This window comes from Corvus cornix, chromosome 6, assembly GCF_000738735.6.
Source record: "Corvus cornix cornix isolate S_Up_H32 chromosome 6, ASM73873v5, whole genome shotgun sequence".
Classification (NCBI taxonomy): Eukaryota; Metazoa; Chordata; class Aves; order Passeriformes; family Corvidae; genus Corvus; species Corvus cornix.
The window spans coordinates 8,032,901-8,058,138 of record NC_046336.1 but is presented as its reverse complement, the minus strand read 5'-3'; the positions used below and the strand labels follow the sequence as shown (position 1 = coordinate 8,058,138).

Below are 25,238 nucleotides of genomic sequence, written 5' to 3'. Positions count from 1 at the left end.
CCAAACTTAAACCATGACAAAAGGGAGTTTGCAGGGCAATACAGGCATGGAGGAAACACTGACTTGGTGGCTGATGTAGGAGGAGCACTAGAGTTGATAAAGGAAACTTCCACTGAGTAGAGCTACGCTACTGCCTGAGACTAAACATGCCAGGATTTTGGAAACTGAAGAGTGCCATGGTTTTGCATCAACTCTCTATTTGTTGCACAGGGTTGGTTTTGATTCTTAATTCTTTGTGGGGGAGACTGAGCAGCTGACCTGTCCCTTGCTTGGCAGGTGGGAGGAGCTGCATGTGCTGGCCAGTGAGCCCCCTGAGCGGCACCTGCTCTTTGCTGGAGATGCTGATGATGCTGCCAACGGCCTGTACAGCACCTTGAGTGACCCTGTCTGCACTGCCACTGCTCCAGGTGACCCTGCTGGCCCCACCTCCGTGCCCATGCTTTTAGCTTGGACCATGGCACTGAGTGAGGAAGATAGGGCAGTGTCAGGAAGCATACAGGAATTAGCAGGTGGTGCACTTCGAGGCAACCTGCTTCTGGTGCCCAAACTGGATGGCATGCTCTCCAAATGCCTCCAAGCTGCAGAATCCTAAATCTTTCTGCATCCTAGTTCTCCTCTGAAAGTGGGAGTACTGGCTTTTGCTCATGTGACAGGGGATAGAGGGCTAAACGCAGTTGTGTTAAATTTTCTAATGGACTTGGCTGTGTGTTAAGGGCAGGCACCTGGGGCTTGCAGGAGTTATAAAGGATAGAACTAGACTGCTCCAGAGGTAGCAGAACATCAAACACATGAATGATAAAGGCACCAAAGAGGCTGAAAAGCTGTCATTGAACCGTGAACTCAGCAGTACGAGGTTTGTAGCAAATCAGAGGAGGCTGAATATTTAGCTCCCTGGAAAGTAGAGTAGGCTGGTGAGATTTTCACTGGGAAATTTCTCCTCTGGGGTCTCATGGAGGCTGTTGGAAGCTCTGCCCAGTCTGTTGTTGTCAGGTAGTTGAAAATGGCTGTCTGCTCTCACAGCCTTTGTATTTTCAGGAAAATGATGCAAGTTTGCCTTTTACTTTGCTACAGGCTGCAAAGTTGAGTCCCACCCTTGTGAACGAAGGACCCTGGAAACTGTGAAAGAACTGGCTGGCAACTATGTGTGTTGGAAAGGCTCAAAGCAGCCCAATGCAGTGCAGGCTTCACTGTGCCCTTTCATCAGGTAAGCTGGACACCCACATCTCTAAAAATGCATGGGGCTGAGAGATAAGAAATACAGTAATGAGGCTTTTATCTGACCTTGACTGTTACTGGGATGAAGATCCCTCAGAAGACTGATGCAAGCATGGTCTCTAGTCCTAGGAAGAGTCTCTGCTCTGATCATTGGCTGATCTGAGAAGCAAGCAAACAAAATAATTTTTTTGAGTCTTAAAAATGCATCCATAATCTTTAAATGTAAAGATTACAGCTGAATTCAAAATCAAAATGGTAGATTTGATGCAATTATGTTTTTCCTTTTGCCACCTCATTTAGAATGGACTTTTTTTTTAAATACTTGTTTTGAAAACCTGTGTTTTCAAAGGAAAATTTGTTCCATTGAAAACACAGTAAGGTCAACCTTAAAGGCACCTTGTTAATATTTATATTTAAATTCCTGTTTCAGGTGGAAGCGAGTCTTGATAAAACACCCATCCAGGTGCTTCCGAACTGTATGTCCAGGTGGGAGTTTGCTTTTCCAAAATTTTAATTTATGAAGCAGGAGAGGTAATAACTAAAGAACAAAAAGACAGGTGTTTGCTTTCACTTCTCAAAAATTTTGTTCTGAGTGAGAGACAGTGGTCAGTAGATATTTAATCAATTTTTTTGTTTCTCATGGGTATCTATGACCAGAGTTCTTTTGGATTAAAATGTCTCCCAGTAATTTCTCCTCCACTTGAGGAGCTGGTGAATCCTTGGCTGTTCATGTCCCGGGGGCAGAGTCTTGCACTGTTTCCCAGTGCCTGCAGGGAGTCAGTGTTCTCCAGCCAGAGGAGCACGCAGTGATGCCTCCAGTCATACACTTGGTACCATAAGCAGCATCAGGTTAGCAGGGAGCCTGACACATGATGATCACCAGCCTATTTTTTGGCTGTTGAAATAGCTGTGGTCCTTCAGTCCTTTTTGCAAGTTCAGGTGACAGCAGCTTTATTTTCTTTATCAGTACAACACTGTCTAAGCAGCAGACCAGACCCTGACCCCTTCATTGCTGCTGTAAATCTGGCAGGGCACAGGACCTTTAGCATTTCTCTGTTTATACGAATATGGTGTCACTGGCATTGTTCCAAATCAAATGAAGTCACAGTCTGGTTTGCTTTCTTGCTGTAGCCTGCTGGAGACCCATCCCAAAAGGAAATTGCCATGGAGGTGAGAGTACACATGGCGCTGTGTTAGTTCAAACTTGTAGCAAGAGGAGCAGAGCTGTGACCCTTTTTCCACTAATGGCGATGCTCACACTGGCAGAGGATGGGGAGGGGCAGGCTCCCTGCTGACTCCCTGTCTCTCTCCCCTGTCCTGTTTAGACCCTTGTGACTCCCAGCCATGCCAGAATGGTGGCACGTGTGTCCCAGAGGGACTGGACAGATACCACTGCCTCTGCGTGCTGGGGTACGCAGCAGACGTCCACTGTGGTAGGTGTGAACGTGTGCTCTGTCTCCTTCCCTCTCGGCCGAGTCCTGCCTTCGTGGTGCCCTTTGTGCCACCATGGGGACACCTGGGGTTGGGCTTTTCTCCAGAAGGCAGGCCGAGTTCATTCTCATGCTGATCCCAACTGTGTCAGGCCCAGTGACTGGGTCCTGCTGTTCAGACACCATGTGGGTACGGAGAGAACCAATATTGACAGTCTCACCCTGGCATGGCTGCCTTTGTGTCTAAATGCAGCTGCCATGTGATCAGGAGAACAGAGACACTGGGAGAGACATGGATGTGTCTGTTGGTCCCCTCCCTGCACACATGGGTCCAGCAGGAGCTCCTGGTTTTGGGGGTTCAGTGTAAAAAAAGCCAAAAACTCCTGATCATTAGAAAGCACCTTGTACTTACATTCCCCAGGACCAAGGCTCCCACTTCGAAGCATCTCAGGGTGTCATAGGTGAGGGTCTGGTGCTTGGACTCTCTCTCCAATCTGTCGTTGTGTCATTCAGAGTGTTTTGCCCACAGCACTAAGAGGGTGGAGTTGCCATTTCTGATTTGAAGTTTGCCATCCTAAAGTTCATGAATTCCCATAGATATTTCCTGTCTCTAAAGGCTTATATGGCATCCAACCGAAGCAAAGCCTGCTCCTGGCACATTTGTCCTCCAACTCATGATGTGAGTGGCAAAATGCTTGGGTTACTGGACACAATGTCCCCTCTCCACAACGCTTCCAGCAGGCCCCTGCAGGGATTGCCCTGCAAATGACTAATCGCCTTCTCCCTTTCCAGCAGCAAAGCTGAGCCTTGAGTGTGGTGTGGATCTCCTTTTTCTCATGGACAGCTCAGCAGGGGTCACACTGGAAGGGTTCCTGCGCTTCAAGGCCTTCCTCAAGAGATTCCTTCAAGCCATGGTGGGCCAGGACTCGCCAATGAGTGTGGGGGTGGCCCTGTACGATGATGATGTCAAGATACCCATCGAACTGGGCCAACACAAGGATGCATTCAGTCTCATGAAGAGTATTGATGCCTTGAATTTCAGTGGAGGAAGAACCCTGACAGGCAGAGCCCTGCAACACATTGCACAGCACAGTTTTAGGAGTACCCCAGTCTTTGCAGATGTGCAGGATGATCTCCCACGTGTGGTTGTCCTGCTCACTGACTCCAAGTCCCAGGATTCGGTGGCAGAAGCCGCTAAGTACGCAAAGGACCAAAATCTGTTCTTGATCGGCGTAGGCAACAGCTTCATGAGAGCAGAGCTGACCACAGTGACTGGCAATCCACAGCAGACCATTGTCTACTCCGACCCCCAGGACCTGTTCAACAGGATCCCAGAGCTGCAGAGAAAAATCTGCAGTGTGGGCAGTCCTGAAGGTAAAAGCGTGGCAGGGGCATTGTGGAACAAGTCTGCAAAACCATGCAGAGGTGTCCTGAATTTCATCAGGGAGGAGGGAAGGACAGAAGGATGAATGTCCTTGTTTTGGTTTTAGTCACAGATCCAGGGACTAACCTTCCGTGAGTGATTTTTGTGATGAATCTCTGCCTATGACTGTGAAAGGGACACAGATCACCCTTCAAAGTTGGTGATCACCAGTGTTGAATTTTGCCCACGATTTCCTCCCACTGCTGTTTTTCAGTCAGAAAGGAGTAGATGCATGTTCTGAGAGATACCATATTTGTGCTCCTTTCCACAGGCTGCCAGGCCCAGTCTCTTGACTTGGCATTTGCTGTGGATGCCTCGTCTGGAGTTGGCCTGGAGAACTTTCTGCATCTGAGGCGCTTTGTCAGGAGCAGCTGTTTGCACTTCGTCATCGACCGGGATGTCACCCAAATTGCGCTGGTGATCTATGGCAGCAAAGCTCACACTGTGTTTGCTTTGGACACCCACACAAGCAACTCTGCTGTTGTCCAGGCCATCGACCAGGTGCCTTTCCTTGGGGACTCAGCCTCTGCTGGAAGTGCCTTGCTCCATGTTTACAGTGATGTAATGACCGTGCAGAAGGGAGCAAGACCTGGTGTCAACAAGGTGGTGGTGCTGCTCACCAATGGAGGTGGCATGCAGGATGCAGCTGCCCCAGCTCAGCAGCTGAGGCACAACGGCATCTTAGTGTTTGTGGTTGTTGTTGGGGATGCAGAGAGGGACACGCTGCTGAGAGTTGCTGGGTCTCCCAGCTATCTGGTCCACATCTCCTCCTATGAAGACCTGCAGTATTACCAAGGGCTTATCATCGAAAGGATCTGTGAAGGTAGGAGAGCCTCCAGTCCACTCTCTCTGTCAGTGCCACCAGCTGCTGCTGTTGTAGGTTTTCTGATGTTGTACTGACTGAACTCGATACTGTCTTTTACCTTTTACAGATGGGGAAACTATGACACAGAGATCTGATGACTGTCCAAAGCAATCCTAGAGGAATAGTAACCAACTTCCCTAAGATTCAGTCCAGTGCGTGAGAGTGGGCATAGTGTGACTGGCTCTTTCCAGTCCTGCTAGGTCTAGGTTCTGCTTTCTCTGGAAGAAAAAGAAGTTTGCTCTTTTTCTGATGTTATTTTATATCTGTAGAATTTGCTGTGTGTTACTGTACCCCTGCAGTGTTGCTGGGGGGGGGCTTAATGGGTCCCTTTTTTGTGCTGGTCCCTGAGTGAGGTCTCTGCTCTCTTGTTCAACAGGTTTGTGACCAGGTGTTTGTAAAGTGGTGAGTCTACAACCTCATCATTCCCGTTCCTCCTTAATATCCCACTACTGCAGTTATCATGTAGGCTTTTGAGATTTTATTTGTGTTGCACTGTATTTAATCTTAAAAACAGAATCTGTCAATTTTGAAGCCTTCAGACTGTTAAACTAGGCCTTCAGACAAATTGTGATTAATCTTGTTTGTAGAACCAAATCCTTATCTTCAAAGTGGAAGGAAGAATTTCAAATATTCCTATAAAACTTGCATTTGTGAGAGGCTAAAAATAAAGGTGCACTTTCTTTGAAACTTAGAGTCCTGAATGTGAGTGCCTGTATTTTATGGAAATCAGCTTTTCAAAAAGGACAGCAGCCCTAGTTTGCAGACAGTGGTGGTGAAAGTGCTCCTAGTTAAAATACAATGCCTTGTTTTCTCATTCAAAATAGCCTAAGTTTAACATCTAGCTATTTGCTTTTATTATGTTTTAACATGTTTGTAAAATCAAACGGAGAAGCATGTTTGAGCTTCAGCACAGAGGTCCTTTTCATCTCTGGGCATGCCCGTGTCTCCTTCAGGCTTAGAAAGAGCTATAGCATCATCTCTTTGGGGTGAGGAGCCCCTCTCCTGGCAGGCTCTGCAGATGGTTTCTACCTGGAGCTTTTCAGCGTGTTTCTGTTGCAGTGGTACTTTCAGCTGTGTTATTACAAAAACAATGTACTGTACCTTGAAATTAGCTAAAATGCCAGGGGTGAAGGGGAAGAGACAGCAAGGTTCAAGGAGTCAGGGTAATAACATACCATTTCCTGAGACTGAATTGCTGCTTTCGTTTCATGTGCAGGTAATCACAGCTTGTACTAGATAGGCTGGGACCAAGGGCGATGTAAAGATAAGCCCTTCACTCAGTCTTCTACTCCCAAGTCCGAGGCTTAATAACAGAATCATTGTCTGTGAAAGGACTTCAAAAAATATATAACTCATGAGAAACAGACCCTGCCTCTAGGTACCTGGAATATGGTATTAATTCTGAGGCTCAGCTGAAAAGAGTACAGAAAAAAAGGACCCAGGGTTTAGGAGAAAAGATCCCAAGCGTTAAATAGATATGAATCTGATTAATAGAAATACAAGTTATTGGGATCATCAAAGTGCAAGAACCTTGTTTAAGGTATGTTAACAGCAGGCTTGAATTCAGAGAAATGATTCCCCAAAGCAGGGACTGTGAGGTTATGCTGTGGAGCAGCCCTGGAGGGATGTGGTGGACACATGACCTGTAGAGCAGAGCACCATGGAGCAGCTCCCTGGGGAACAGCAGCACCTGGGAGATGAGCAGTGTGTCCAAGAGATCCAGCTTTCATTGCCAGTGGCTCTTCCAGCCCAATGAAAGTGGAAGTGTCCACCCTGGGGGGGGGATACACTATCAGGCAGGACCCCATCTCAGAAGTCCCATGATGACAAAAACGTTTCTGACCCCAGCTGGGTTCCCTATAAAATCCACCGGAGCTAAAGATTGAGATGTCTCAGATCTAGGACTGTCCAAGAAAAAATTCAATTATAATTTTGCCAGTGTTAGGTGTAGGTTGAGACTTGATGTGCACATATCTGTACAGTGAGAATGAGCACAGTGTGTGTTAAGCTGTAGAAAGCTGCCTGACAGGTAGGGGATGGTATTTGTATTCTTTCTTCTTCTCCTTTTCCTATTCTTTCTGTGTTTTTTCTACCCTGGAGCAAAGACTAAGGCAAGCAGCTCTGCACCATGTAGCTGTTGAGCAGAGGAATTTCACACCCTCACCAACACTGCAGTGGTGTTGCCAGCAGACTGGAAGCAAATCCCTCTGGGATGCTGCTACTTAACCTAATGTATTGGCAGCAAGGCAGCATGGAACACTGCCAGCCCTGCTGACAGCTGGGCTCTGTTGTGTTGAGAGGGTTGGGAAAGCTGTCACATACTTCATAACAACAGGGCTAATAGCTTGGGCTGTGCTTGCAGGCTGCTCTCAAACCTCCTAGAAAAGAAGCCCAGAAATTTCCCTGTGTTGTTTTCCATTCATGCCATCCTCGCTTCCCAGCTGGCAACTTCTCCTTATTCCTTTCTAGTGGAAACTTTTGTCCTCTCTGGGGCAAAGTGAGGTTTGAACTTCAGTGGCATTTGGGATTGTGAACTTGTTAGAGCAGGGCATGTGTCTTGCTCTGTGTTGTCCATGTCTGGATGTGGGGAGTTTGGGGGTGCTCACAGCTCTGAAGATGCTCCATTTTGCTTTTCTGTGGTATGCAGCCTATCATGATGTCACTCTTTTAGACTTTACTAGGAATATTCTCCTCCAGATTAGGACACCTAGCAAAGCCATTCTGCTCTCTAGGTTAAAGTGTCAAGACAGGGTTGTGGCTTGCACCCTCTGCCATGTTAATGTTTTTCCAGTCCCATTAGCCCTTGATATCATGTTTTGCAGCATTCCTGATGGATGTGGGTCCTAGCTAGTAACACTCCAGAGATGCCTGAGCCTACTCCTCTGCTTATGTCTGTTGCAGAAGCAAGAAGCCCCGTGAACCTGTGCAAGCCCAACCCGTGCATGAACCAGGGCGTGTGCATCCTTGGGCCAGGGAGCTACCGCTGCGAGTGCCACGGCTGGGAAGGACCCCACTGCGAGACCAGTAAGGATCAGCTGGCAGCAGCCCCTCCGAACTGATCCCACATCTCCACCTCTCCCTGAAGCACAGAAGTGGCTGTAACTCTTGGACAGCTGTTGGGTGGCCAGGTCTTGGTCCTGAGGTGGTCTCTATCTTATGGAAAGTGGAGAGGTTTGGGGTGCTGAGGGGAGCAAGGGCTTCTCTCAAGAAGCTGTGCATTTTTACACATCCACTAAGTGAGTTGACTGTGAGGGGACCTCAAGAAGATCTAATAATTTTGGTAGCCTTCCACTCTGTTCTGTTCCCCTTTTCCCTCTGCCCTGCTACAAGAAAGAATCTTTCCTAGGCTCCCCAGGTGAAAAGACTTGACTCCCTTTCAATGGGAGGGAGCTGTTTCTGTTGGACCCCCTCCCTATTACTTTCAGTGCTGTTCATGGTGTAAAAGCTTCCCCATTGCCTTCCTTCTGTTCAGCAGGGGAGCAATGGCCAGGAGGTGGGGAGTCTCTGGCTCTCTAGAGGGGTGGGGGAGTCTCTGGTCCTGTGCCCATAGCATGAAGTTCTCAACTTAAGTGGGTTTTCCCCTTGCCCAGTATTTTGCTTTTTACCTGAACCCAGAAATTCTGACTTCCAGTGGCCTCTAATATCTGTCAGCTAAGGCTAGGGGAATGCTTGTTTGGTTGTTGTGGACTGAGTGTGACCTTATCCCTTGGTCCTAAAGCCCCCATCCCACATCTGTGCTTGTCTTCTGCAACAGGAGTTCTCCGGGGTGACGCTCCGAGATCTCCAGCCCTTCCTCTGCATTCCCATGTGAAGTGGAGTCCAAGGGGTTTGCAGCACTTCTCCAGAGCCCTCCAGCACAGCAAAAGGCAAATGGATCAGAGGCACTGACACAGATGTGCCGAGGGCTCCAGTTCTCTGTCCAGGAACACTTTCTGCCACTCACAGGCATTGTCCAGCACAGGGACTGTGTTGAGGCTATTCCCAGTTCCTGTATTGCACAAACTGGGCTTCCCAGTGCTCTCTTTCTTTTATAATTGAAGTAAATACTTGTGTTTAAGTATTTCTTTCTGGCATTTTGCATTCCTCATCCGGGTCTTAAGGTCGTGTGATTGTTTTGGGGTTTTTTTTAACAGATTTTGAGAGATCTTCGAGATAGCAAAAAAATATGTAGAAGTCTGAGCAATTCTGGAGCTCCTGCTGAAGGGGTATAACACAGAGAATGCACTTGCAGCCAGGTGCTGGAGTGAATGGCTTGTTACATGCAGGAAGACAGAGGAAGAGGAAGGAGAACTGATTACAAGCCTCTATTCTGTTTCATATGTTGTCCATGCTGCTTTCTTCTCTGAATTTATTGGGCTGTGATGGTTCACATATCTCCAGAGACAGTTTGGCCACATCCTTTGGAGCATCAGCCTCCCTGCATCACTAGATCACTTCGCCCACAAACCTGTAAAATTTACGTAACTGCTCCCCCAGCGCCCATGGTTCCCAGCGTTGGATTGTTCTCTGCTGACTTTCCCATGGTGTCTGTCACCTCAGGAGAGTGCAATCAGGTCTGCACAGAGTCAAGGCAGAGATATTAACTGTGACTGCCAGTGCTCGTGAGAATAGTGTCTATTGTTCCCAGAAGAAGAAAAATCCCTCTACCCAGATGTCCTGGCCCCGAGTTTGAATAGTAACATTGGATGGACAAAGAGAGACACAAATTGCTCAGCAGGTTTGTTGTCAAAAGAAGAATGGTCTGAAAGCACTCTCAGGGATGAAAGCTGGCACTGAGACAGGAGAAGCACTGTTGTGCCTTGTGGGAGAAACCAGGCTGGGAGAAAGAGGAAATTCTCCTTTCTTGTCCCTGTCACTTTGGTAGATTGTCTGTGTCCTAAGGCACAGCAGAATAGAGGCTTAGTTGAAGGGCTGACATTTGGGATACAAAGGGAAACTAATCTATTAATGTTATTTCAGCATGGCTGTAGCTCAGCATTGCCTCTGCTATTAACCTGCCAGTCTTCTCTTCATGTGGGGAGAGTGGGCTTGATCAGACTCACACCAAAGACGTGGTTCGTGGTATGGTGCAGAAGTGCCTGTGGAGCTGGCTGGATTCCAGCCAGACTGCTCTCAAAAGTCTCCCTGACCTCCTTGTGCATCCTCCTTGTGCATCCTCGTTTGTGTGAAGGGTCCGAGGGACCCCCCCCCCCAATCTCACCCCACTGCCCTGGTGGGTCTGCAGCTCCCTGGGGTTTTCTGTTCCATCGTTTGCCTAACAGCATCATTAGCTCACTCCTCACAGGGATCAGTCTATCCTCTCAAACAGCAGTGTATTTACATTGCCTGGCATGCAGCTCTGGAGCTGGGACATGCTTTCCTGGCCTTCTACAAGTGCTTAAAGCCTTTTCCTTGTGCTGTTTGCAGGATAGTTTGTACAATACTGCTGCTGAGCACTTTGCCTTGCAGCAAATGCCATCTGGTGTAATCTTTGTGAGCTCTTTGTTTTAATGCACAGGTATTAAGTAAGTGTTTAGCATGCACGGGTTGTATGGGGGATGAAGCAGGCTTGCCTGGGTCCTGAGCTGGGGAAACCCTGCATTTTTACCATCCTGCTGGTTTTAAGCACCACAGGTACACAGATATCTCTGTGGTTTTTGGGAAGCACAGACTGCAAAATCTCATGCTGGAGACATTTTAACACTGGACAGGACGAATCTATCTCTGTGCATCAGTTTCTCAAGTAGAAATGATGTGAGAGATTGGAAACTCATGGAGCAGCTCAGGAAAGCTGGTTTCTAAACCCAGTTTTTGGGCTCTGAGTATGCCTGGCTGAGGGCTCAGTGCCCAGAGTGCCCCAGGGATCCCCACATGGTCAGGGATCTACATGTGTTGTGACTGTGACCTTCCTCCTGACACTCCTCCTGAAAGTAGGTGGTTCCTGAAGCCTTGGGTAGATGCTCAGACATTTTCTGGCAGCAGCAGCACCCACCAGCTCTCCTTTTGTATGGGACAAAGCACTCTGCAAGGTAATAAGATTGTGGGGCATTGGGAGGGGATGGGAAAAGCCAGGCTGATAATTAGGATATATGGTCTTGAAGAGACCTGCTGATCCCACAGGCAAGGAGGACACTGCTGAGCAGTTTTTGGAGCTGTTTTCTTTCTAAAAATTTGTGTTGACAATCCTGGCTAGTTTCTAGGCCCTTTCTCTTGTAAATTTTAATTAAAAAAGCGTGAATAGGTAAGTGGCTGGGGTCTCTGACATGTTCCCTTATTAAATTCACTCTCAAAGACTTGCTTTGATTCAATCAGAAATATTTAATGAGACTTTACCTGATTTGAGCTCATTCCCTAAGGCTGAGTCAGTATTTGAGGCTGGCATGGGCACTGAGGGATCCCCTGCAAAGGCAGCACTAATCCTGTCTGGCATCAGAGGAGCTCAGAGGCTGCTGCCCGTGCCAGGTTGTCACTAGATGTCTGGGCTGTTGTAATGGAGCTGTGAATTACTCTTGCTCTGGAGGATTGCTGGGTGAGCCTTGGATGGTGTTGGGCCACATGCTGATCTCAAGAGAGAGCCTGTTTCTCCTTTAGAAAAATGGGATTTAAGTAAGTGCCATGATTTTCACTCCCTTTAGTCTTACCTTCCCTCAGCAAGCAAAACCATGCCTGTTTGTGGTAAGTGATGTTGTGTGGTGCCTGTATTGTAAAGGCTGCAGAGGGAAGCTGGGGTTTGACCCCACTGTGCCATTCTCCCTGCATACCAAAAGCTGAGGCCAGCCTGCAGGAGGTCTGCTGATGCTCCCTGTAAAGCCAGCTGGCTTCTTCAGCTTCAAAAACCCCTGCAATCTTACTCCGCAGTAAAAGTAAATTAATTTGATTCATACCTGAGACATCTTACATAAACATTCAGGCCAAATTCTCCACGGATAGCAGGTAATTTTTTTTCCTTTAAAATCTATCACTTTTGTCTTAGTGGAAAATCATGTGCTAGTCAGGAACCCCCAGGAGCTGTTGTGGGGTTGTTCTGTGTATCCAAAGCAAGAACTGTGGAGGTACTTAAGTGAGAAACTTGCTAAGGAAAATGGTTTGTAGCAGGAAATCTCCCTCCAGAAGAATATGGAATTCTGCTTGGGACACTTCAGGCCCCCCGGTGGCCTGGCTGCAGTGTGCTCAGGTGAGAATCGCACTGGAATGACTAACAAAGCAGTAACTTCATCAGCTGGAGCTGATACAGGGGTGTTCTAAAGCAGCTATAGGTGATGGGGCAGCAATGCTGGGGAAGGACAAAAGCAACTGCTGCTGCTGTCCATTCAGTGCACAAAAGCAATCCCCCAGAGTTATTTGGGGATTCCTGGGCTCAGAGACTGACAGGACACTAAGGAGCTCATTGGCAGGCTTGTGTCAAGGGGTGGGATAGGAGAGGCCAGGGAGTGGGACCTTCCCCAGGACTTCGTGCTGTAGCTACAGTGCCTCCCCAAGCTTTCTGTGGGAGTGGAGCCACCAGGAGATATTTCACAGATGTGTTTGTTTTGGTGTCTGTTCTGTAAAGGCCTCAAACTGTTTTCTTTCATAACTTTTTTCCTCCCTTTCCAGCTTCCCCTCAGAGACTACAGCAGGCACTAAGCCTGTACACAGTTGCTATCTAGTGGCCAGAGGAAGGTAGTGGAAGGTTTTTCACTGCTGTTCTGTGCAAGAGGACTGAGCTACAGAGATACCGGCAGCAGTTTATTATGTGTATTCATGTAAATTGTCGGGGCTACTGCTGTTCTACAGTGGGTTAGATCTCCAAAAATTGTTTTACTTGACAGTGCAGTCACTACTATTTAAGCTATAGTTCTTTGCAGTTGTAGACTGCATAGCTAAGGATTTGTAGTAACTAATGGTGTTGGGTATTTGATGTACTTGAAATCTACTGGAAAGTAGAGCAGGGACAAGCCCCATTACTGAGAAAAACACTGGTAACATAATATACTCAACATTTTATTATAAAACCCTCTAAAGCGCCACTTTATAGGTCACAGTTACAACAAAGGAAATGCCTTGAGTTAGGAAAACAATGGGGACACAGGGACATTGTTTAACATTTCTTGTTTGGGGAAAGTGTGCTGTTCAGGACTTGCCTATGTTTACCATTCCCTCATGGAGACATCCCAGAAGGACCACTGAAGCTGACTGGGCTGTGAAGGGGAAAGCAGAGCTGCTCTTGTCCATCGCTGTCTCAGTACCACTGTGAAATGTCTGGACAACTTCTGGAGGATGACAGCAGGCTGTATGGTGAGGGCACAGCACTACATGGATATTTAGGGCATAGAGAGGGTCTCTTGCCAGCTCATCATGGGTCAAAAAAAAAGCTTCATGGAGCCTGTGGCCTTCTGGAGAAGGAAGTCCCCATGGTCCTGAACCAGAAGAGTCAGCTGTTTATTTGCATGAATTTTTCCTATGTAGAAAACCTTGCACAGGGGCAACCTGACAGCTGAGGCTCCTGAGGCCTGGGATTAGCAGTTCCTCCATCTGCACCAGAGTGGAAACTAAAGAGTAAAAAAAATGGGAGCAAGGTTGCCTTTCTTGCTTGCAGGATACCCTGACCAAATGTTTTGTTGCACCCTGGCTCTGTGATGAGGGCAAGCAAGCCCAGAACCCCTTGTCAGCACATTCTCTCACTCACCCCAGTGACAGCACCAGCCCTGGACATCACAGCCCTGTTCATCCCACTGGCTGTTTGGCCTTTGCATGAAGAAAGAACAGCCCTTTATGGTGGTCTCAGGCCTGTCAAAGATTCTCAAGGGTGAGGAAAGTACAACATCTTTCCTGTCTGCCTTTACCCTGGCTCTGGTGTAGCCACAGCACCCCAGGGACAACCCGTCCAGGGAACTGGTGCTGCTTTAACTTTGTAGGGTTGGAAAACAGCTCCAGCCCCATAGAGTCAACCCAGTTACTGAGCCTGGGTTCCGAGGCTGAAGGGCCATCAGAGGAGACAGGGAGAGGTGTCTCCAGGCCATCAGCCATGTCAGCAGGTGACAGGGAGGAGAGGAGTGCATAGATTTCTGCCAACCCACTACCACCCTTCAAATTTCACTGTCTCTGTGTTTAGCAGTTCCAAATATCCAACATCTTTCATTAGAAAGCTTGGGTAGGATAGAGAGGGGTGGGCTTTGTGGGCCATACTGCCAGGGCCCAAAGACAGTATTAATGATTAGGAAATAAGGGTGACAGCACCAAGGTGGCCAGCAGCTCAGCAGAGCCCTGGCAGTGCAGCCTTACTGCAGGGAAGGCTGCTCAGCCCTCCAGTGTGGAGGGACTCAAGGGCACAGGGATATCTTCAGCACATTCAACAGCTGCAGCTCTGTGAGGAACAGACACCATCACAGCTGGGGCAGGAGCATGGGGACAGCTTTACCTCCCCTCTCTTGGGAAAGGGCAAGCCCTGAAGGATACACTGGGATCCAGCTTTCCCATAAAACAGCTGAGCAAGCCCTCAAATACGACTTCTTTTCTTTTTTTTTTTTTTCCCCCCCAGAACTAACTCCTGAGGTGAAGTAAGATCTTCAAGAAAATTAACTGAATCTGCCTGGCAGATCTGCCTGGCAGATCTTCTTTGCCCAGAGCTCTTGGTGCTGGCCAGTCTGTAACACAGCTTACAGCATGAGAAGGTGAGTAGCTCAATATTCTAGCAAATCTGCAGCTGGTAGGAGATGCTGGAATGCATCAGGACACTGATAAAAAATGCCCTGGACAAGCTGCTGTGTGCTTCTCCTTCATGTTTGAAGCATTGCTCACATGTGGGGCTAGCCCTTGACTGAAGGCTGGATGAAATGCAGCTGAGTGATGACTGGCAGCAAGACAGGTGAGACTTTAGTTGACTCCAATTTATCAGGACAGGTTGAAACCCACCAGGCTGAGGAATAGTAGAGGCCCCTTCTGAATCCACTACAGTCACTAATATAGAAACCTTAATAACTCATTGATAAACCTTCAGAGTAGAAATACACAAAACACCCCTATGTACAGTAACATTCTTGTTTACATCAGCTGGGTTAGGACTTTGATGGAAGGATTGCCACTGGTTGTTATTGTTTTAGCTACGTGATTGGGATTTGTCTGGAAAGAGCAAGTTCATTTGGGATAACTCGTTAGCAGCAGCTGCTGACTCCAGTGCTGCGTCTGAGCCCCTGGCGCGACGTGCAGGAGGCACTTGGTGTGTGGTGGTGTGGAACACCCAACCTCCACCGACAGATGGTTGAATCCCCTGGGCCATGCGTGGGCAATTCGAGTCTTTAGTCCATCTCTGAACAATGTGCTTCTAACTAGCTCCCTTTTTCTCCCATTCCTGCCAAGGAATAAAGGCAAATTAGTTGAAATGCAAATCAGGGAAGCCACAGTAGCCATAAAGTGCAACATGATCATCTGGTCCCCGGGTGGTTTTGGCTGCAGGGTGGGTCCGGGATGTCTCTAAGTTATAAACAATACATATATTTACTCATTTAAATTGTAGGCAAGACAAACCCAGGTGAAAAGACTGGAGGAAAACCAGGCTGACGTGCTCTGAACTGTGCTGGTCAGGGGTGTTTCCCGGACGTGAGACCCCCCACAACCCCATCCCACCACAGCCAGTTTGCTCCACTGCCAGAAGGGAAGAGCAGTGGCCGTCCCAGATGGATTTTTCTGCTGTACCTTACCTTAGCTTTCTGTAGGACTGTTCCCTTCCCCGTGACCATAACAGATAAAGGCCGGTTTTTTAAAGCTGTTGCTGAGTTGACCGGTGAGTTCTCTGCGCTGTTTGCTGGACTGGCACTTTTTGCCTGAACCTACAATAAAAATCATAGAAATGGTTATGACTAGAGACTACTGAGAGAGATTGCTGCCCTCTCCCACCATCTCCTAGTCACAGAATCATCCCATTTGCACTGAGAAGCATTGTTTCAGTGACATGCCAATTTCAAAGAAATACCAGGGGGGTTTGTGGTGTGTTTGGGTTTTGAGGACTTAAGTAGAAGTACAGAGCAGGATCCAGGTGGTGAAGATCTCCATTTCATGGGAAACAAGTTCCCAAGAAGGAATTTAGATGCCTGAATCTCCTCCTGCAAAAACCATCCCTTAGCTCAGCCAAGTTCAGAAGGAGCTGAGTGCAGACCTGCATGGCTCTGGAGGGTGTTGCTCAAGGTCCCACAGGAAAATACAGCCAGTCTCCTGAGCCTCTGCTCCCTTTCACTTCCCCATTACTGCTGTTACCTCATTAGATTATTATTATATTATGTATATTATATATAATAATCAATACATACATATAAGCTATACATTTATACAAGATTGCATATTACACCAATGATGCTATTATTAATTATTACATTTTTAAGCAGCGTGACTGCCTAGAGGCCAGGACCCTGCTGTGCATCCCAGGGGTGCCCCACGTACCCGCGGGGCTGTGTTCTCCAGGTGGGTGGTGTCCACAGCCGTGCCCAGTGTCACTGGGCCAGACTCTGCCTTCTTCAGGTTCTCCTTCACTTCCACCAGGCTCAGCTCCAGGTCCACCCTCTGGCTCTCCTTCCTTTTGCATTCTTCATCTATCTCCTTCAGCCTCTGCTCCAGGCTCTTGTCTGTGAAGGGAGAGGAATCTTGGTGCCTGCTGGGAACCTGGGGAGCTCCTGAGGGGAGTAGGGATCACGGCATGTCCTGTACATTTTCCTTGTGTTTTGCCCCAAGAGGGACTGTGGCTCTTGCTCTAGTGCAATCTGGGTTATGTGGTTTGGCTCAAAGCACCAGGTTCCCCCAATCCCTTCCGATCCCAGGAGGGCCAGGTTCATTGCTCCCTCTTTCCCCACAGTCCCACCCTGGCTCATTTCCACACATCCCACCTTGCCCTGCTGTACCTGTGCTGCCCCCAAGCATTTCCTTCAGCTCCCGTCTCTCCTTGCGCAGCTGGGTGAGCTGAGCCCGGATTTCATCCTTCTCCTTCTCCAGCCGTTCCTTCTCCTCCGTGAACCGTTTCACCTCTGCCTCCGTCCTGTTCTTGCCCAGCTTGGTTTCCACTGCTGCTGCTGGAAACACAGCCCACCAAAACAAGCTCAGTCACAGGAAGAAAGCAGGAGGGACAAAACCTTTTCAGGTGCTTGAAAACAAAAGTGAGGGTCTGGAAAGTCACCAACCACGAGACTCAGCACACAGACTGCTGTGGAGCAGATGTTAGTCAAAGCACAGGGCACCACCTCTCTTTTAGCACCCTTGGGCCATCTGAGCAGCCCACTCACCTGGCAGTGGCATCTTGGGCCGGTGTGCAGGCACCAGCTGGGGACTGCCCACTGGAACTGTGCCCACTGGCACCTCGGGGGCTGCCTGGGGGAAGGCAACGTTCTGCTGCTGGGTCTGGATTTTGACAGCAGGCACCCGTGGCAGAGCCTCCTCGGGTTCTGGCTTCTCTGGGTGTTTCTGGAAAGGAGAAACAAAGTGGGATGATGAAGTGTAGGGAACTGGCTCACTGATTACGCCTGGCCCCACAGTTTGGACAGTACCTGCTCCAAGGTCTCTGTTGCCTTAGTACAGGGCTCAGCTTCCTTAGCCATGGGGGCTGTCTCGGCTGTGCTCTCTGGGGCAGCCTTGTTGGCAGCCCTTTCTAAAGATGGTGAGCTGAGGGGTGAAGACTGGCATGACATCTTGCCAGCACAGTGTAGGAAGGACTTCACTGGAGTGAGATCCAGATACACTCTGTCTTGGTCCCCCTCCAATTTGCTCTCACTCTTGGGTACTTCTTCCTGCAAAAGAGACCATCTGCTGCAACCAGAAGCACAAGAAACATCTCGCTGCAGAGCAGCACTATCTCAGGCAATCTGGAGTATTTTCCGAAAGTCTTGGAGGAACTAAAGGCCCAGTCTCTGAGTCATTGCACAGAGGGCTTTTTGATGTACTGCAGGAAAGGCTCCTCCTGTTTTCCTTCAATAGGTCTCTCTGATGGTAGCAGCAGCCCCATGCAAGGGTATCACACTGTTGTACATCCAGCAACCCCTGCCATGTTCTTTGCCTTTCCTGAGGTAACAGTCCCAGTCCCAGCATGACCCATTGTTCTTGCCCTTACACACAGGACTTGCTCTTACAGGCATAAAAAGGAATTTTGAAATACCAGGCTCCAAAAAGCCCACTATCACCAAATAATCCATGCTGTTTGCTGATGAAATTTTATGGGGAATTTTATCCCAGCTGCCTGAGGATCCCTACAGCTCCTTTCTGGAAACCTCTCTCCCATTCCTTAGCAACTCCTCTCCAGCACTTGGTTCTGCTCCATTGCAAAAGCCAGGATTTCCCCAGGGGCTGCGAATCCCCTTCACCACTGTTGGAAAACCCCCCTTTCACTGCTGGAGACTTTCTGTGGCCAGATGTTTGCCATGGTCCCCCCAGAGCTCCCTGCAGCAGGGCCTCTGTCTTACCACAGGCAGGTCTGGCAGATCCACATCGTCGTACAGCTCATCCTGCTGCATCCTGCCCTTGGGCAGGTTGTCGATGTAGGCGTTGGGCTCCGAGTATTTCCTCTGCATGAGGCTGTGAACAAGCAGCAGGACATCCCATCAGGAGGGATCGGATTTGCTGCGTGGCTCTGCAGTGCTGCATTTTTGGACATCTCAGAACACCAGTCCTGAGGTCTGGGCAAGGCCAGGCAGCCAGGTGCAGCAGAGGAGATGGCAGAGCCACACAAAGCAGTGTGATCACTGCTGCTGTTGCCCATTAAGCAGCACCCACCAGAGTGGAGCTGTATTTCCCCTCAGCTCTCTCCTTTCCTGCCCAGCCCTCAGCCACAGCAGCCCAGTCACTCTGCCCCAGTGGCATGATGGGCTGGGTGGCTGAGAGCCCAACCTGCCTTTGCAATAGCCACCCAGCCACATGGCCCATGGCAAGCTGCAGCTCAGGCCAGATGCACCCTGGTGGGACAGTAAGTGCTCTCCTGTCCCAAGAGAAAGTGACTGAGCTGCAGCTGTGAATTTACCACCTATTTCCATGGCAGCCAACATCCCACAAGGGGAGAGCCCCTGCTCTGGCTTGCTTCCCCTCTACCAGCCCCACTCAGCCCCAGCCCATTACCCCTGACATACAAGAAGGAATTCTTCGCAGCGCTCACAATGCAGGAAACCCTGTCAGCATCCACGTAATCGTAGGTAAATTCCTCCGGGTCTGTTTTCGAGCCCGACTCCGACAAGAGGAGGCCCAGCCAGTGGCCCATTTCCTCCGAGGACTTGGCCTGCAGGGTGATCAGACAGACAGGACAGGCTGCAGCAGCAGTTTCTCTGCACTCACAGATTTGGGCTTAGATTGGGTAGGGAAGCATGCTGGCAATCCCCTGGGCTTCCAAGGGGAGAGATGAACTGCTGGGTATTTATAATAAAGCTGAGGCTCCATTAAAAATACAGCTCTGTGTATGGATTGATTCAAAAATTTGGCAGCTACATAAATGCAGCTCTTTGCTCTGCTCCTTCCTAAAATTTCTAGTCAGTCTGCATTTTCCTTTCAGTGGTGATCAACTCGGCTGTGCACAAGAGCACAAGAAGTCTCTGGGGCTGGAGATGCTACCAGGGAGCACCTTTGGGTGAGGAAAGCCTGCGGGTTTTATTTTGCACCAGCAGAGTGCAGCAATGGGATTGCTAGAACAGAGGCAAGGAGACCCGAGCCTAGGAGGTCCCGTTGCCAGAGCAGAAACCCCTTCCAGGGCTCTTTGCAGACGGGAGAGGGGAAGGGAAGAGTTTAAAGCATGAGAGTCAGAGTTGCTTTAACGTGGTCAGTATCAAGTTCCCGGCTGCAGTGAGCAGTCTGGCATTTTGCAACATGTAGAGTTAAATTCTGTGCCATGAAGTCAGCTCTAGCAAATAGCCACATGCACCCCCAGTGCAGGGGACTCCAACTGAATCAAGAAGTTGGCTGATTCAGCAACCTATTGCATTGATTTGAGGAGTCAGAGCAGTAACCACGAAGTAAAATTCAGGGTAAGTGAATATATATACACTTTCCAAACTGGAAAGTGTATTTTAAGCTTCCAGTCTGTTTTATTTAGCAGAGACTTCAGTCCCTGGGAAGCCTGCCAGCCAGCCAGTCTGTACATTGAGTCTGACATCCCAACAGAATACAGATTCTTCCATTCACAAAATGTAAATTTTCCCAGCACCTCTTCTTCACATCTGCAATTGGGCAAAATTTCTTAGATAAAGACATACCCTGAACCAGAAACTCAACAAAAACATCTTCCAATTTCATGGCATGCCCTTGAAGTCAGTTGTTTAGCTATAAATATTCCACCCACTGGAAAAATACAGGAAATTGCTCACATTGTCCACCTCCTACTATAATCATGCTGTCGTCAGAGAGAAGTAAGATTAGAGATAAACACTCCTGGATGCAGGCAAAGGAAAGTAACAGATGGTGATGAATTCACTTGCACTTTCAGGGGCAGATCTGTGATAGGCTTACTTGGAATGCGTGACCCATGGCTTTGGGGCTTTGGGGCTCTGTTGTCAAAAGATGAAGTTCTCTGTTCCTCCTAACCACAGCCTTAAATCCCTAGTGGCGTTCTTCTCATCTAACATTAACCATCTGCAATGCACTCCACAGAACTCAATTATCCAAGGTTATCCTGCAGTTGGTGGAGAGAGATGGGAACCTGCAGAGGACCCCACATCCCACCCTAAGATGAGTGCCTAAGATGAAGGCTCTATGGACCTCTGGACACAGCCCAGATTACCAGTGGGGTGGGACACACTCCAGGTGACCACAGGCAGATGAACCAAAGTCCTGCTCTTCAGGCTCTGTTCTGCTGGACTGAGGGTTCCTCTGGAGGAACTCACTGGCATTTAAACCTCCCAAGGTACACAAGCTGATGACTTTAAGTGGAGCTTTCTTGGAAATGTACACCCTACCTCCAAAACAACCCGTTCTTCCCCATTGTGCAGGATGCGGAAGGAGTAAAGGTGATCAGGGCTTGGCTCTGGGATGATTTCACAGCCTGCCAAACTCAGGGGCTGCTGAGCCAGTTTGCTTCGGTTCTTGTCCTGGTAAAAGTGGAGGTGCCCATCTTTTATCTGACACCACCGTGACTTCCACTGGCTGTTCACCAGCACATTCAGGTAACCTGCAAGCAAGCACAGCTTACTTAAGACACATTTTCCATTTAATCCATATTAATTTATAGGCATGGGGATATCTAATGCATAAGTTACGAGATCACCACACAACACAAAGCCACAGGCACCAAAAAAAGAGCAGAAGCACAAAGACAAGCTGTCCTATCCATACAAAACAGGGTGAAAAGGGTAAAAATCTTGAAAATTAGACCCTTGAAATTCAGGATAGGTTTGGAGCTGCAAGTTAGCTGCAGATGGTTGGACAAAGTTGGTCCCAGTGCATGTCTGGTATTACCCACCCTTCCTCTTGGGTCACCCTGTGAGCCACAGGCACCATAATCTGCATGGATTTACTGGCAGGACCACCTGGCACAGACACATTTGAGGAGGATAATGCCTGGTGCTCATCTACCCTGCACACTGAGCTCCAGCCCTGAGACAAGTCCCTGCAGAGGGACTCATGCTGCCACTTACTCGAAGTCTCCAGGGATCTCTCTGGGCTCTCCAGGGAGCTGGACTTCTTCCTCCCGAGGTTCATCAGGTTGCTCAGTTTCAGGCCAGTTGTGCCCTTCTTCTTAACTACCAGAAATGGAAAAGACACATGTGTGGCTTTCCCAGCTCCCAGCCCACTGTCCCAGCTGGGGGTCCTGCCCCCACCTCACACACATCCCTTGCAGAGGGCAAACCTGAGACTCAGGGACAGGCTGGAAAAGTCCAAAGCCCAGGGAGTTCAGGGGCAAGATGGCCCCAGTAAGCTCAGTTAGGGATTTGTGGAAGATGCTAGTCTGTATTGCTTTACATGCGGGTTAGCTCTGACCAAAGGCCAGTCGCTGCGGCAGCAGTGGGAAGTGTTTGCACAGCTCTTGCTGTGCAGATTCCCACCTCCCTTCACTTTCCTACACCACAAAGAATTTAATTAAGAACCCTTACCCATAAGCATTTACTGTATTCAAGTGTTTTCCTCTCTAAAACAGGGATGCAAGGTGGGGAGGGAAAAAGTTTATTTCCAAAGAGCCTCTTCAGCATTTTCCTGCTGAGCACACCAGTCAGTGTGTGAATAAGGCTGTGGAATCAACAGGTAATGCTGGTAGGAATATCAAATTCCCAGGCAGTGAATGCACACATGGCTTTCATCAGGTCTGTTTGAGGTGGCAGTGGCAGAAGCTACAGAAGCCCTGGTCCCATGCAGGGTCAAGGGCCCGTTTTCCCTGTCATTCCCAGGATGAGGTTTTACCATCTTTTGTCTCAGCTGTCTCTGGGTGGCCATCAGTGCTGCTCCCGCTCTCGGAGGCTGCAGAGTATCTCTCGGACACCTCCACCTGTCAACAAGCACCAGGCACAAGCTCCACACATGCAGGTGACCCGTTCTTCCAGCCAGAACGTGCTGCAAGGACCTTTTTCCCCTTCTCCCATATGAAGAGGTCCCACTCTCTCTGTAGCAGATGCTTTCACCCAGACATCCCCAGCCAGCTCACTCACACTGTGCCCTTCCCATTGCTCCTGAGCATGTCCCACCTCTGAAGAGACACAGTGGCACCAATGGGGCCACTCTATGGCCTCCTGCACTGCAGCCTGGCTGGTGGGGGCATTTGACAGTCCCTATAGGGGGCATGGGCAGAGGAACCAGCCAGGTGCCCAAACAGGTCCATTTTGGGTGTCCACCAGAGACTTACGAAAGTTTCTTTGTCCTCCCACTGTTTTGGAACAAACTGCTCCCAGGGGAGTGTCACCTAAACCTGGAGTAGAGATGGCCCAAGCCCTGGCATCCAAGGGTCTATGTCCCTCCCAAAGCTCTTGGGGAACACAACCATCCCATTGGATGAGATAGCAGCTGCTGCCCTAGATAGTGGAGAGCCAAACACTGAGTTAGTCTGGGAGGGGAGATATGGCAACAAAATTAAGAAGCAAATGAAAATTAGGATGGCTCCAAGAATGCTCCTTTTCAGCAGTACAGGGGTCTGGTTACACTGGTATCAGTCTTTTCTTAGCTAAAATTAAGGCACCTACACTACCACCTATTAAAGGAATAGGGCTGAAAAGCCTAAGTGCTCGTTCTGTCTGTAGAGACAAGATGTACCTTTGGGTAACTGAGACGCTGCGAGTCTGGGATGTACTGGTTGCCTTCACTGCCTCCTTCACAGAGCAGACCACTGGTCTCCTGGATTACCTGTGCAGAAGGGGAAGCCAAAGCCTGTGAGAAAGCTGCAGTAACAGGATCAATTAATCTCCTCCAACTAGGACAGGCAAAACCACAGCAGCCTGAGAGGTCCACAGTTTACTGTCCCTGTGACCCTGCAGACTGTCCTGGGGTTGCATCAGGCATCCAGCAGAAATTGCTGGATCCCAGTCGCTGGGAGAGGCTGCCAGCAAAGGCAGCCCTGGCGTCTCACAGCCCCGTGGCTGTCCTGGGCTCCAGGAAGGCTCCTCCTCCTGCTGCTGTCTCAGGGGAAGGGCCACATTTACCCATGTCCTCAGTCAATTCATGATGGGCACCCACCCCAGACATCCCCCCTGCCACAGCAGCTGGGCTGGGAGGTATCCACATGGCCTCCAGCACACTGAAGGCGGCAGGGAGCTGCAGGAAGACTCTGTCCTATGATATGAAAATGAAGTGGTGTATTTGTATAAAGGCTTGCAGTGAGGAAGGGAGCCAGAGCACAGAAGCACTGGGCTGAGATAAGATCTGATCTCCCAGCAAAGCATGGGAGCACGGGTGGGACAAGTCCTGAAGGTGTCACTGACCCTGAGCCACTGCTCCGCCTGGTCTTTACTCTGCAGCCCCAGCACGATGACATCAGCGTTCGTGGGGATGATCTTCAGCTTGTGCTCTTTCTTCCTCACTTGCTTTTCCTTGTGAATGACAGTGCAGCCCAGCAAATTCACGTCGAGTTGAGGGTTGTGGTCTTTGGAGCTCTTGTAGCACTGGGGAAGGAAGATGGGAGCAGGTGAGAGGCAGAGGAGGAACCTTCCTGCTCACTGGTACAAACTCAACCCCGTAAGTGACTCAGTGCAGCCTCATGCATTGAGTACACTGAACACAAGGACATCCTACAGCTCTACAAAGCTGTGTCCTAAAAAGTCTGCACAGACTACACACAGGACACCCCTGTGTGCACAGATACACATACATCTGAGCGCATGCATATAAAGTCTGAAATACCTTTTACTGACACAGGATTAAGTATGTTGTTAGCCTCTGGGATAAGTATCCCTTCTGCTCAACCACCTCAAAAAGTTTCCCTCAAAAAGTACCCCTAGACATTTTTGGGGATTGGGATTTTGGCCACAAATGTGTCCTTGTGCCCCCTTCAGCAATCCCATTCCCATGTTCCTTCTGAAAATGGAATAAGATCCCCAAATCTCCAGGACATGGTTTTTGAAGCATTGCTTCTAAGGGTACTTCTTTTTTTGCCAGCTCGTTAACATGGTCTGAGGTGCCACTTCCTTCCCCAGCTCATAAAACCAGATTATTTTAGACAGAGAGTAGAGGATCTACTCACCAGCAACCTGGTGTCCTTGATAACACACAGCTGTTTTGCCCACTGTCCCAGCCACTTCTTTCTCCACAGGAAGGCACAGATGCGGGCATCCTTCATCAGCTCAATGGTAGCCTCTGGGGATGGCCACTGATGGGTTGCTGACTTGCCTTTGCTGCTCTCCTCCTCATCATAAGATTCGTAGGAACTACTAACAGCTTCACCATCTTCTATAACAAAAGCAAAGCTCTATCATTAAATCCATTTTTAGAATAACTCTTGAGTCAAATGCTTCCCTCAGCCATGCTCACACATGCACAAGCTTCCAGTGCAGGGACGTGTCTTTTGAGGCTCTCCTACAGAAGGATAATTAATAGGAAAATTATCCTCATAGATCCTTTTTTCTTTCTAGCCCAGTATGAATTGCATTGCAGTATTTTGTGCCTAATAGCCTCTGTTAGCAAACACTCAAAAGACACTTCTCAGTTGACAACAAATTTGAGAACATTCCCTTAGACATTTCCTGATGTTTGCTGCTTTCCCCCCAAAGATGCCTTCACTACTTTCCACTTCAAGCCAAATATGCATAATTTTTAAGGCAACAGCAAGCTACAATCAGCCCTTGTCCTCTAAATGCCAGAAGTAAAAATGGTATTTGCAAGGCCATGCAGCAAGCAATGATCTCTTGTATTTGAGATGTCATTCACTTTCCCTCTCTGGTCTAACAGGTCCCTCTCTCTCTCCTCAGCATCTAAAGGG

General features: G+C 48.9%; 2 protein-coding genes across 10 annotated transcripts in view; one reads left to right on the top strand and one right to left on the bottom strand.

Moving 5' to 3' along the window:
- VWA2 (von Willebrand factor A domain containing 2) overlaps positions 1–14,514 on the top strand; it is a 39,384-nt gene extending 24,870 nt beyond the window's left edge. For 3 of the 5 annotated variants that reach the window (XM_039553696.1, XM_019293541.3, XM_019293549.2), the window contains 8 exons: positions 277–407; positions 1,072–1,204; positions 1,646–1,701; positions 2,541–2,648; positions 3,438–4,019; positions 4,340–4,891; positions 7,835–7,957; positions 8,688–8,995. In XM_039553696.1, the coding sequence (XP_039409630.1) occupies positions 277–407; positions 1,072–1,204; positions 1,646–1,701; positions 2,541–2,648; positions 3,438–4,019; positions 4,340–4,891; positions 7,835–7,957; positions 8,688–8,821 (1,819 nt within the window). In that variant the 3' untranslated portion in view covers positions 8,822–8,995. Of the gene's footprint in view, positions 1–276; positions 408–1,071; positions 1,205–1,645; positions 1,702–2,540; positions 2,649–3,437; positions 4,020–4,339; positions 4,892–7,834; positions 7,958–8,687; positions 8,996–14,429 lie in introns of those variants that run through there. The other 2 variants (XM_019293544.3, XM_039553695.1) reach the window with 2 other exon arrangements.
- AFAP1L2 (actin filament associated protein 1 like 2) overlaps positions 12,875–25,238 on the bottom strand; it is a 66,149-nt gene continuing 53,785 nt past the window's right edge. For 2 of the 5 annotated variants that reach the window (XM_039553697.1, XM_039553700.1), the window contains 14 exons: positions 24,504–24,709; positions 23,746–23,925; positions 23,081–23,170; positions 22,238–22,322; positions 21,478–21,582; positions 20,800–21,011; positions 18,988–19,133; positions 18,328–18,439; positions 17,419–17,658; positions 17,158–17,335; positions 16,780–16,947; positions 16,325–16,506; positions 15,589–15,717; positions 12,875–15,239 (listed from right to left, as the gene is read on the bottom strand). In XM_039553697.1, the coding sequence (XP_039409631.1) occupies positions 15,213–15,239; positions 15,589–15,717; positions 16,325–16,506; positions 16,780–16,947; positions 17,158–17,335; positions 17,419–17,658; positions 18,328–18,439; positions 18,988–19,133; positions 20,800–21,011; positions 21,478–21,582; positions 22,238–22,322; positions 23,081–23,170; positions 23,746–23,925; positions 24,504–24,709 (2,060 nt within the window). In that variant the 3' untranslated portion in view covers positions 12,875–15,212. The remainder of the gene's footprint in view (positions 15,240–15,588; positions 15,718–16,324; positions 16,507–16,779; positions 16,948–17,157; positions 17,336–17,418; positions 17,659–18,327; positions 18,440–18,987; positions 19,134–20,799; positions 21,012–21,477; positions 21,583–22,237; positions 22,323–23,080; positions 23,171–23,745; positions 23,926–24,503; positions 24,710–25,238) is intronic. The other 3 variants (XM_039553698.1, XM_039553701.1, XM_039553699.1) reach the window with 2 other exon arrangements.